Below are 13112 nucleotides of genomic sequence, written 5' to 3'. Positions count from 1 at the left end.
AATATCGGGGTACATATGCTTGTTTCTTGATTTTAATATAGGTTTAATAATAATAATAATATATGTCCCCCATAATAGCAAATGATACCAACTTTGGTGTTTTTTTTTTTTACTGGACTGAAAGTAGTTGTGCCACTACAACTCCTCTGTATTCTCATCCGCGACATGACCTTTTTGCCCACATAAATCAGACAGACTTAATATGTCTGGAAATATATTTCATGCTACACATTTGGAAAATGTGCAGCGCTCACTTTTGCCCTTTTCTTCCTTGCACGTGACTGAGTCTGTCTTCAGGGGTGGATGTTTGGAAAAAGGCTATACTGTATGTCTCCACATCATGCATCAATCAGTTTATCTGTGTGTTTTTACAGAGTAGTTTTGACACTTGTGTCATATTTCATGTCCCCCCCCTACGGCACCCCTGCAGATCCAGCTGCTGTGATGTAGAGCCAGAGGAGAAAGAGGCAGAGAGGTGTGTCATTACTAGAATTGCAAATTGTTTTCACTTTTAAAATCTTATTTTGAAAATATTTGACCAGTTTTTACTCATCTGATTTGAAAACCAGTTATTTGTCAGTTTGTTTTGTAGAAGCTATGACTACAATGCGGCCCGCGAAAAAAACGAGTTTGACACCCCTGATCTAGAGTAAATAAATAATAATAATTCAATGATGTAATATTAAATTCAAAGTACTTAAAATACCTCTGAAATTATCTTTTGTAAGTAATGATCACGATTTTCCAGCTTTAACATATTAGTTCCAATACATGTGTCCCAAATTTATATGGCACATGTGAGGAATGTAGCGCATCAGCTGAACTACCGAGCGTCTCTTTAAAGCGATGATTCATGGGACGCACTCTTTTAAGGTGTAAGATGATCAAAGCTGTGCAAGAGGTCTGCTTTTGTTTTATGAGTCTGCGTACGAGTGTGTGTGCACCCCGTGTGTGTTGGTCGATTGGCATGTTCCGATAGTGGGATTCTATTTTCCACAAGCTCACATCTGTGTTTGTTAATGACCCGAACCCATGCAAAATACTTTTTTCTGTATGCTTTACCCAATATATGTGGAGCAGAAGGAATAATATCGTTGTCAGTGACGTATGTAATTACTTTCACTACGGTCAAATAATTTTATTGCTGTTCTGTTCAGTCTAAATATGCCAAAATGTTAAATGTTACCTGGCTTGATGCCCGGGCAAGAAATCTGTTCTTATTTTAGAAGCTCAGTTACACAACAATTGAATTTGTAGCTCTTGTGTTTTTATTTATTTAGTTGTCCTTTTAGGATACAAGCACATGTTTTTTTTTTTTGTTGTTGCCAGAAGCCTTACTAATGGAAGATACATTTGGTTAAATGGACCATGACGGTTCCACCAAACAAATGTTGATCCGGGGAGGGAAACAAAAAAGGAAGCCCTTATGTATTCCCTGGAGAAAATATTCACCTTTTCTGGCACAGGGGTCAGAGGTCAGTTCATTGGTACCTAGGCTCCTGTTTGTTCAGTAGGTCACCACCTGGATCTGTTTTTAATGCTGAGGTTGACGTCACTTGTCAAAGATGTGACTGGAAAACAGAATCAGTTTTGTTTCTTTCTACATTCGTCATTTCAAATGTATTTTTTTTTTTTTTTTATTTCTTTATTTTAGTGTTGACGCTACATAGAACAATTTTCGTTATTGGTCTCTTGTTGCATTGATATTAATGGTGGGTAATCTGAGTCCAATAATATCTAATATGTTTTTCAAAATGCTCTTGAGAAGTTCAAGTAGCACTTTTTTTGTTATTACGCCAAATGCACTCTTGACTCATGGTCATAAACAGTAACTGAATAGTCGTCACCTTTCAGCAAAGTTTGCAGCTGACTCAGACATCTGCTATGAATTGATCCCTCTGTATTTCCTACTTTGCACTTGGAAGAGGATAAGCGTTCCTGAAAATGAAACTAAGTGCAGTCCAGCGGCTTTGGTACACAATTTGATCAAACAAGGGCTCGCTAGTCATAGCTTAGTTGACAGTGGCTGCTGAAACGGCAGAACATTGAAAGGAACCAAAAAAGTGTCAAGGGCACATTTGTATTCTGACCATCAGAGGGCGACTGAGAAAAAAAATATTATAATAATAATAATAATAATAATAATAATAATAGTAATAATAAATATAAATATATAAATTACAAAATATCTAACATAAATATATAATAATGATAATAATATATTATTATTATATAAATATAATATATATTAATATGTATTAATTATATTTATTATATATAATATGTTTTATATATAATATATATTAGTGGCCAAATAATTACAGATTTTTATGTCCAACCAAAACACTAAGGATGTGTACATTTACTCCATCTCTCCACATAACAGCATTGAAGACAATCAATCCAACCCCCAGTGGGAGTCTCGAGCAATACTTTGTCATGTAGGGAGGAAACCATATATATGTCTTTAAAGAATGCCTCGTCCTCGCTGACCTGTACATCCTGTTCTTGGCACCGGGAGACTCGTAACTGTCCTAACGTCACGTCACCGCGAAAGACCCCTGACACCTGCTGCAAACACTTTTTGTGTCTTTGCATATGTGGGTGGTGGCATCTGTACCACATTAGGATTCATGTTGTTAAATAGCACCACAAAGCTCATGGAAAAGTTAGAAAGTACAAAAATAAATTGATAGGTATAATCCATCATTGGTGTGTGTTTTAAATTCAACCAATCAGAGGATGAAAAAAAGTTTACTTGATTAGAAGTTGGTGAACTTGTCTCCCCTTGAAACTAGAACTTGATGCTCCAAATCAATTCCGGTAAAAGCCTTTCAGTTTCAATTAGGTCACACCAGTTTCTGACCAATAATCTGATTTGACTTCAATACTAGCCTAAACGCTTTGGATAGACTCTAGCTAGAACCAGATTTATTATACTATTAAAAGAAGTCATAACCTTAACATGATATTTGTTAAAATGAACTAAAGCGGATTCACACGGTGTACTGCACAAAAAAAAAAAAAAAAAAAAATAAGCACACACTTTCTGCGCATGGACACACGCTGATGTAACGCCTGGGATGATCTCATTTTAAGAGATGATGTCAGACTTCAGATTAAGACTTTTGCTACTGTAACTGTGTTTGCTAATTTAAAAGCCAGGAGGGCTTTGAGTGCGTGTGGGTCGATATCCAGTTTGATTTTTCTTACGTCAGCTCACAAAATCATTCAAGCATATCTATGCAGTCATTTATCTCTTTTCAAAATAACTGCTTTTGCTTTCTTCAAACACCACTTTGCTCCTCAAGGCTTTTTTTTCTTTATCCTTTCAAAATTCATCTCCTTGCATTTTCTATAAAGTGTGATTTTTTTTTATTATATTCTGCAACTCTGGGGCTTTTTTGGATGGGGGTGGGAGGGGTTATTCCCTCTCCCCCGAGAATCTTTTGTCTTCTGGGTGTTCCCTGACTAGCTTGCCTGCTTCACTGGGTCTTCCCCTCCTTTCGCTTTCATCTCAGCTCACTCCGAATCACTGAGACAATCATCTTGATCTTACTTCCTCCTACCCCCCCGCCCCCTCCATCCTATTCTCTCCTCTCACTCAGTATTCACTCTGTCATTGGTGGTAGTGAGCTCATTTCCAGGACATGCACACATGCACTTCCCATCAGTGACAGCGACGAGGGGGAGAGAAGAGAAGGGAGGCGGCGACGCGACACACCCTTATGTGACCTGGTGCCTCTCTCTCTTGCTCTCCCCCCCCCTCTCATTCTCTTGCAGCTCTTTCATCGTGTGTGTCAGTGCATGTTGTGGTGACATCATTTAGCTTGTGAGCGGAATACAGCATCAAAGGGTGTGACCTGCTTTCCTTTTCCTACACACACATTTTATTTGTTTGCAATTTTATATTTGCACATAAGGCCTAATTATTCGATATGAATTTTGCATTTGGAGTAGTGCAATTTAGTGGTAGTTGCATCATTATTGGAGGTGCAAACTGGTGTGGTGCAAAAATGTATTATCCAGATGTGATGAGACCAACAATGATAATGAAATAATGAGAGAGAGAAAAATAATTGCTTGTTGAGTGAAAAATATATTTTAATAGGTCCTTTATCTATTGTGCATTTGAAACAAGGGATCTTTGATTAATACAGTGAATTCTCCTTCAGGTGACTTTTTCACACTGCACTTAGTTTGCTGTTCACAATGATGCCCTTTGGTAAGCTAACTCATATTTGAAAGTAGGGCGAGAGGGCCTATCAGGAAGTAGAACTGTGCAAAACTTTAATAGTTGAATGCCTGCATCTTTGCACGCTGCAGTACATGCATCTTTTTTGTCGACTTTACTACTGCCCAACCTGAAAAGAAAGATCTTTTCTAAGTATTCTAAGGTCGCCAAGGTAATAACAAATGCTATTTTCTTTCTTTTAAAAATGACTATCAAAACTATTTCAAAGTTTGAAGCGAAACTTTTTTTTGAAATATGTAAGTTAATGTAGTATGTTGCAAGAACATCTTTAGGAGAATTACCCAACAGTAGTATTTATTTCTCTCTATAAACGCCTCCAAATTATTTCACTGTTTACAATTAGGAGTTGAATAATTGAGCATCCTGTGTGCATCTTCCTTACTGACCCACGTCCACGCTTGTCCATTTCCCGACATGCCGCCACCCATCTCCTGCATCCACGCAGCCTTGAAAATGCACACACCCCTGCGCTAGATGATAAAACACTGATTGTGCCACCCACCCATCATGACGACACAAAGAGCCGAGAGCCCTCCCTCTTGCATCCATATTCTCCTCTCTGATTGGCCGAGGACACTGGATGCTGGCAGAGTCTCTGACCAATAAGACTTCTCCAAGGTGATGTCATGGAAGCAGCAGTGAGGCTGTTGCTGATGCTGTTGCCCGGTGCCTGAATCTGTGCTGCCAGACGGGGGGGAAACCAAAGTCGCCAGTCCAGCATCAGCAAAGACTCAGCCAGCAAAGGGGGTGAGTCTCAAATCTTATATCATAAATGATTACATCTCTATTTTCATGAAGGATTTTTATTGAAGATTTTTTCATATAATGACTAAATATTGCAATTTCATTCATCAGTGCGATTGAATCGGGGTGTGGGTGATGGGGAGAATGATGAGAGCTCAATGTGCCCACAAAGTGTGTATGTCATTTATTATTGATAATCCATATGTGAGGATGTGGCTTTGTGTCTGATTTGGGGGAGTAAACGTAGAATGAGGGCGAACAACAGGAATGTGTGTGATGTATGTGTATGCAGCAAAAAGGGTGTGTGTATGTGTCTGTGGTCATGGTGGTTAAAAAGTTCACTCATTTGATATTTAATTTTGCTATTAAATTATGCAAACGTCTGTGATGGGAGTATATTTAATGAGAAAGGGGACATTTTTTGGTCAAATTAAAAAAATAAGAGCTGCACTCTAATTTGTCCCACTTTATGAGTGTCATGGGTTGTTTCTTCATAAAGGTTCACAATGGCTGGATTCTGTGCACTTAGGAACATATTGTAATTAAGTCATTGTGAAAATGATTTTTTTACACCAATAGACTATTAAATATAATATTTTTGTAGGCTTGATAGTAGGCTTTCAGTGTATATTAAATGTATACTTTCTTTTTGATTGTGAAAGGTTGAGCAAAATATTTAATTTCATCATTTTGTAATATTCATGAATAATTTGTTCTGAAGGAACTATACGTGGAAATGCTAAAAAGTATTTATTTAAAGGGACAATGCACAAACCTTTAGTATAAGGAACTCATGTGCTGCACACATCTGTATGGTTCACTTAAGGAATCTTTTACAACAGGAGCCAACTGTTCTTGAAAAACAAAATGGGAATTTTAAAAAGTTGCTTCAGTTGCCTGACTTCCATGCAGTCTGCTAGGTTTATTTCTCAAACAGTGATAATCTAAATATTAATGATATATAACAGTCACAAGAATGCAATACTGATTCCCGCTGCCAATCCAAGTGCTGCATCATAAATGTTCCCCTTTACATGTTTTTGATTCAATTGTCCAGGGTGTACCCCGCCTTAAATCCGCTGGGTATAACAAACGAATGGGTGATTATTATGGCTAGATTACATTGTCAAGGTGTACCTAATGAAGTGCCTTTTGTATTTATTGACAAACAAAAGATGAATGGTTTCCTTCTTGTCCACCAGGAAAGCAAGGCATTGATCTGAAACCTTGGATCTTATATCAGAGAGAAGCGGCTGTGTGATTCATGTCGACATGTGATAAAAAAATGTCGTTTTAGTTATTCCGGAAAATTACAGTCGCTTTGTTGTTTTCCTGAAGATTGGAGATATTGAAGCAGTAAATAACAAGTAATGATAGGAATAAAATTAGAATAAAACTATGGTCACTATCGTATGTGTTGTGATCATGGCAAATTGATCTGACAATTTATTTATTTTTCTTTCAAATTACAGTTCATTGTTTGTTGTTATGATAATTGTGAACAGACAATTGTGATCTAACAATTTTTTCTTTTCATTACATCATAATTTGTTAAGATTGAGAGTTGTGAACAGGTCATCATCTTCCTGTTACCTACTTTAAAAAGTCTCCAGGAAGTTCCCGGATGATGATTATTCAACATTTCTCCTAAAAACTCTCCTGCCAATAATTAGGAGTGGGTGTGTGAGTGAGTGTGTGTCTGTGTGTGTAAATGCAATTCATTATTCATTCTCACTTTCTCGGTTGGCTTCTCTCTGTCTTTAATTAAACTGTCAGAAGCTCCCTGGCAGGAGAACTAATATATCTCCCAGTTCTTCATCGACTTATCCTTTCCTTTACACTTTCTTTTATTGTTCAGATGAATCTTGTGGAACTGGAGAAAGTTGCAAAAAAATTTTTTAATTTTATGTTATAATTTGTTCCTCTGCAGACTGAAAAGGATCTCAGACATCCTTCAGAAATAACATAAGCACTGAGAAGATGACTCTTGCAGGTAAATTTGTTATACCCATCCAATCTGTTGGCATTACTGTAAAAAAAATAAAATAATGTGTTTGTTTCTGTGTATTCACCAGCCTACAAAGAGAAAGTGAAAGAGCTCCCCCTGGTGTCTCTGTTTTGCGCCTGCTTTAGACCACAGAATCTAGAGAAGGCCACATACAAGGCAGAAGGTAAAGCACATCTTCAACATAATCTGACATTAAATAAAGAATAAAATAAAAATCAAGAATCTATACATCTCAGATGCAGTGGATCTGGGATGGAGTGCCATTAAGGAGGTGGAGGTCAAAGAGTTGAACAAGAGGGCATCGGGTCAGGCCTTCGAGGTCATCCTGAAGCCGCCGTCATTTGACGGCTTACCAGAGCTCAACGCATCTATGCCTCAGCGCAGAGACCCATCCCTGGAGGAGATCCAGAAGAAGCTAGAAGCAGCCGAAGAGAGGCGAAAGGTGGGAAAGGCAAATTATACACATTGACATCTGTGTCAATGTGTATAAATACAACCATATACACATCAAAATAACAAAGTTTGCACAACTATTTACTATTTATTTTAGATTGACTTTGGTATGGCCACCCCTGGCCACCACGTAGCTCCGCCCCTGGCAGTATACTGGACAGCTGTTAATTTTATTTATTTTAAGTTTTCCATTCCACTGTCAGATGAAATAGGCTTTTAAATGTTTTTTTTATTTATTTATATATTATTATTTGAAACAAGTACAGCAATATTATGAAGTAAAATGAAAATTAGAATTATTTGATTACAAAAAAGGTTTGTCTGTGACAACAGCATTAACAAAGCCAGATGGACAAACTCAAACACTCAAGCGTAACCTTGGCATTGAACTGGCCTCTGTGTGTTGACTGATTTATAAAGGGAAACGGTTGGCAAGAGATAAGAGGAAATAGGGAGGGTGTGCTCAGGCGGATGGAAATAAAGGGAGGAAGAGGGAGAAAGGAATGATGAAGACAGACATAAAAAGGCCAGTGATACAATGAGACACACACACAGGTGCACAATGGTGGCACATTTCAATGAGCATTTTGGAAAGAGGAGGGGAAGGTGAGATAAATTATAGCCCCTTCCATTTTTATGTTTATGCGTTATGCAGCAAGACATTCATTGTTCTGTTTTGACGGTCACGGATAAATTGTACCAGTCACCATCAGTATGAATATTTTGTGACATGATCTGTTGGCTACATCTCATAAATTGTTCTTGCATCTGTAGTGTCAGGAAGCTGAGCTGCTGAAGCACCTGGCGGAGAAGCGGGAGCACGAACGAGAGGTGATCCAGAAGGCCTTTGAGGAGAATAACAATTTCATCAAGAATGCCAAGGAGAAGTTGGAGCAGAAGATGGAGGCAAACAAGGAGAACAGGGAGGCCTTGTTGGCTGCCATGTTGGAGAGGCTGCAGGAGAAGGTACGAGTGACTTCATTATTTGAATTGACTTTCTTTTCCTCAACAGTCAGTTTTATCTTGACATATTCATGAAGACATTTGCTCTTCTTTAATGTATTAATGAATGCAAAAGGTCTGATAATGTCACCAACCGGCTCTCTGTTTGCTCTGCAGGACAAACATGCGGAGGAGGTGAGGAAGAACAAGGAACTGAAGGAGGAGGCCTGCCGATAGAGAAGCGCAGAGAAAGACAGGCTGATGAGAGGAGGTCCACAAAAAGCAGATAGAGATGGTTTGTGTTTGATTTTTTTTCAAAATCAGCCGTGAAAAAGCGATCCAGGAGGGGGGAAAAAAAAGAACTCGTAAAGTGACTCAAAAGAAGAGAGAAGTAAGACTTTCATATTTGATGTATGTCAGAATGAGCTGTACAAAGAAGCTTAACTAACGCTTGATGTTGAACAAAATTCTCATTTTTTTTTCTCAAGATGATGGTGGATGGGGGCATTTTAAGCAACATCCAAAGGATTGCTGACTATTTGCATTTTTTAAAGAAGTCGCATCATCATTCATGATACACCAATTTTTTGCAGGCCTCGTGTGAACTGACATGAATCAGTAAAAAAAAAAAAAATTTGAATAATTAAATAAGAATAGAAATTAATCTACTTAATTCTTTGTTTTTTTTCATACCGCAGACTAACTAGCCAAGCTTGGGGCTAACTGCCTATTTAGTGAGTAGCAGGGTAAAGGAAATTAGCGAGCACACACGTTTAGCTTTTGCGCCTTCTGTATATAAAGTAAAAACATTCTTACCAGGGATATAAATGTGAAAATCAGAATTTGTCACCGTTTGGGATTTATCACGCTGTTTAGAATTTGGGAGTTTAAACTGCTGTATTTTGCAATTTTCAGGGTCTTCTAGCTGATTCAATGTAGTGTAGTTGCTAATTAGTCTCAAACATATACAGCACGGATTGCACTCTTATTTTATCAAGCACAACTCAGAAGCACACATACATACACGACAGATAAAATAAACACGTATTTGGATGCAAAGTTTGAGGGGCAGTTTTGTTGGCATTCCTCTTTGGCATGTGTCGCTGTGCTCTGTGAGTTTGTGAACGATACAAGAAAAAAAAAAGATCAGAAATGATTGATGTCATTTGCTTAAGTTGTCGAGTTATATGGCTTTTCTTGAAATGCTGAAAATGTTTGCACAGTAATTTGGAAAAACTGTGTTGATTTGCGTGTATCCATTTGGCATGGTCAGTAAAAAAATCAGCTTGACTAAATGCTATTTGGTGGTTGTCGTTATTTTTAGTTATATCATGTGATATGTGGAGTAAATTTTCATCTATATCATGATCATGCTAGAATATAAATATATATAAAAACTAATGAACAAATGGATGAATGAATTTTAAAAAATATCTATTTGTTTCAATTTTTTTATTTGATTTTTTGTTGTTGTTCTATCTCCTCCATTTTTTTGGACTGTTTAACCTGTCTAGGATCAACTTAGGTTAATTAGAGCAAGATTTAATAAAAGAAAATAAACACATGAAAGAGTGCCGTTAAAACCCTGTAAAATTTGGGTTAGGGTTAGTTCAAAGAATTGCAAACTAAGGAAAAAACTTCACCAAACCAAAGCAAAACAATTTCCAACTCAAAAAAACTTTTCATACGAGTATTTTTATTTTTGATTAAAAAAAATTTTTTTTCAAATTTCAAGTTCAACGCGTTTATTTTCAGGTTCAAGTTTTTCATCTTAAACAACTGGAGGGGAACACAACACATGCACACAGACATATGAACAAAATCACCCAATTTGATAACAATTTACAGATATCACCAATGATCTCTTACTAGTAGGTAGTCAAATGAAGGCTTTCTAGCAATATACTTACATTCATATAGGCTCGTTAACATTGCAAGAAAAGAGTACACAAAAAGTATCAAATAGACAAAATGTTTACAGCTTAGTAACAATGAAAGTGACAAGCAAGTCAAACAGCGCGCCTTATGCATGTACAACCCACTGTGATCGTTTCTATTTCTAGTCTGAACTTCATTTTCTTTCTCTTCTTCTTTGTCAAGTTGCTATTTGACTTTCGGTTTGGAACTCTGCAGTGAGATGGAGAAAAATGTGGGTCAAGTTAATATAACTAGAATTTTTTTTTGATAGCTGCCGGTAATATAAAGCCTCCATTACATCACATGGGCACTGTGTATGCAATACATGTAATATTTTAAATGAATGAATGAATGAATGAATAAATAAATAAATAAATAAATAAATAAATAAATAAATAAATAAAGAGGTTCCCACCTGTGCAGAACCAAGACCTGGTAGTCGATGGGTTTAACCTCCAAGGTCGCATCCTCCTCTCCACTGTCTTGGTTGAGACAAGCGGAAGTTAGACAATGCGCATTGGAGAGCACCCGAGGGAGACGGGATGGCACAAGGGACTCTCTGGAGAAAAAGATTGGTTGGAATAGCGCCATGAGAAAATAACCACGATCCAGAACTGGTAAGCAGAGCTGGCTCGTAGCATAAGCTGTTCAGCCATCATATATACAAAGATATAAGTGCTCTCCAAAGAACCAAACTATTCAAGTTGATTTATTTTAGAGAAACAACAAATCAGCCTGGCGATTTAGATGCACACTTTGACTATGACTATCTCATCGTATTGTATAGCATTTATATAATTTAAAAATGTATTTACAAAAAAACATCAGTTTTAACTTTAAATCCACCTGTTGCTGAACATTAATTAATTGCCATTAATTCAAAAATATTACTAAAGATATTATTATATTAGACGTTGTATTATTTATAATATTATTTGAAAATCCGATGTGCTAGAGAAAATAAATCTGCAGAATCTAGGCAAAATATTTTGAAAATTACGAGTAATTATATTTTTGAATTAAAAAAAATGCAATGTGTTGATCTGTGTTATTTATATTGAGTCGTGTCTTGCTCACTTGTAAGTCCAGGGTGAGAGAGAGATGTTGGCAAAATTCGGGACAGAATCAGCGACCATCAAATCGCTTGATTCATGCAGCAAATTTTCCACCACCAGTTTCACTGTCCTTCTCTTATGTCCACCTTTACGACCCAGCCGAACTTTGTTTGGTGGGCCTTCGTCGGTGGCGTGCAGTGCAGTAGCCAGACCCAGAAACAAGACAACTCTCAGCTAAAAAAAAAAATGTAAAAAATAAAATCTCAGGAACAATACTTACAAAAATGAACACAATAGTTGATAATCGAAAACAAAAAGACTTGACTTACTGCAATCATCATCGCACGGTCCAACTTCACAGAAAGCTTTTTTTATTGTCTTCTACAGTACTTTTATTGGCTCTTTTTTTTTTTTTTTTGTAATTTTAAAACCACTTGCTAGATGAGCAAACTAGATTAAACTTTGTTTGTTCTTCCCCCATCACAACGCTGCCAACACCCCACCTTATAATGTTTGTTGTGGTTGTGGTCATGAATTAGCCAAACAAGTTCAAAGACCATGTGACATATCAACGTGCATCTCGAAACAGAGGAAGCTGTAAAATGGAGCACTGCACCTTGCAACCTTTTAACAAGCGGCTGAGTCATAAAGTATTCAAATGTTTAAGATAATGAAAGTAGATAAGCGAGATTTTGGTGGAATGGCATGAGATTATTATTTTAGCAGGGATGAATATTTTTTAACAAATTAAAATAAGCAAATTCAAAATGGATATTTTTAACAAATTAAAATAAGATAATTCAAAACGGAGGACAGAATAATCTTACATTTCTAACCGAAATATAGTGTATGAAAAAAAAAAAAGGAAAAAAATATTTTTTTAATCTCCTAATTTATATTTTATAGTTCCTGGGAGATGCTACGTAGGTGTGACATGACATACACTTTCATATCCCACACACTTTATGACTCACGCGATAATTCTACATGACCTAGAAAAAACATTCATGTCATCTCAGGGGTTACAGAAATGACAGCAACACATTTAGATGGAAAAAAAAAAAAAAAAAGGGTTAGAGCTAGGTTTAGGGTTGGTTAGGGTTAGAGCTAGGGTTAGGGTTAGAGCTCATTGGGTCACCTTTATTTTATAACTTACAGTAGTTTTTTAATAACATGTATGCATATACACGCCTGTTATCCAATATATCTACTGCAATTTCACATTAGATTGGTGGTTTGAAATTTACTTTTATTATAGTTATTATTGTTGTTTTAATAAACATTTATGTTAAAACTTGTCTGGTGTTTTATTCCTTGTTTTACATCTCCTTCGTCATCTTCGTTTTCTCCATCCTCCTTCCCAGCGCCGTGTGGTACATGTTACATTCACGTAAACAATGATGAGCAGATCTCCGTTTGCTCATATCATTACAACTCGGTCATAAATTTGTAAGAAAGTCAGTCTATATGACAGAATATTATTTTTTGATAAGGCTGGTCTTTTTACAAGTGTTTGAGCATCTTGTTTACTTCATGATCCGAACTAGTGTTGTGTGCATAATGTGGTAGTGTCTTTAGTGCAATTTGCCAAAGAGGCGCTTTTGTGTGACTTGAATTGAGCTTTCTCGGCCACCGTACAAATCCACTTCAGCGAGCAGCTAGCTCTTCAGGTTGTTACCATTTGGGCCCAAATTTTACGCTGGGTTACAGACAAGAGAATGATTTTACTGATTGGCTG

The 13112-nt window shown here is 36.8% G+C and overlaps 2 protein-coding genes across 2 annotated transcripts; one reads left to right on the top strand and one right to left on the bottom strand.

Annotated features, from left to right (window-relative positions):
- The first annotated feature begins 427 nt into the window (after positions 1-427).
- On the top strand, positions 428-9661 carry stmn4 (stathmin-like 4). Its single transcript, XM_085937498.1, has 7 exons — positions 428-475; positions 4828-5002; positions 6930-6992; positions 7075-7170; positions 7244-7449; positions 8235-8426; positions 8580-9661. The coding sequence occupies exons 3-7, from the start codon at positions 6980-6982 to the stop codon at positions 8637-8639; spliced, it is 567 nt and encodes a 188-aa protein (XP_085793624.1). The 5' UTR covers positions 428-475; positions 4828-5002; positions 6930-6979; the 3' UTR covers positions 8640-9661.
- Positions 9662-10385: 724 nt separating this feature from the next.
- Positions 10386-11934, bottom strand: il17a/f3 (interleukin 17a/f3). The gene is made up of 4 exons (XM_085938090.1): positions 11920-11934; positions 11397-11608; positions 10735-10878; positions 10386-10529 (listed from the first exon to the last, which is right to left on the bottom strand). The coding sequence occupies exons 1-4, from the start codon at positions 11932-11934 to the stop codon at positions 10412-10414; spliced, it is 489 nt and encodes a 162-aa protein (XP_085794216.1). The 3' UTR covers positions 10386-10411.
- Positions 11935-13112: the final 1178 nt, after the last annotated feature.

The sequence above is a fragment of the Syngnathus leptorhynchus genome, chromosome 18, assembly GCF_054491065.1.
Source record: "Syngnathus leptorhynchus isolate UIUO chromosome 18, UIUO_Slep, whole genome shotgun sequence".
NCBI classification, from domain to species: domain Eukaryota; kingdom Metazoa; phylum Chordata; class Actinopteri; order Syngnathiformes; family Syngnathidae; genus Syngnathus; species Syngnathus leptorhynchus.
This window is presented reverse-complemented; position numbering and strand designations above follow the sequence as displayed.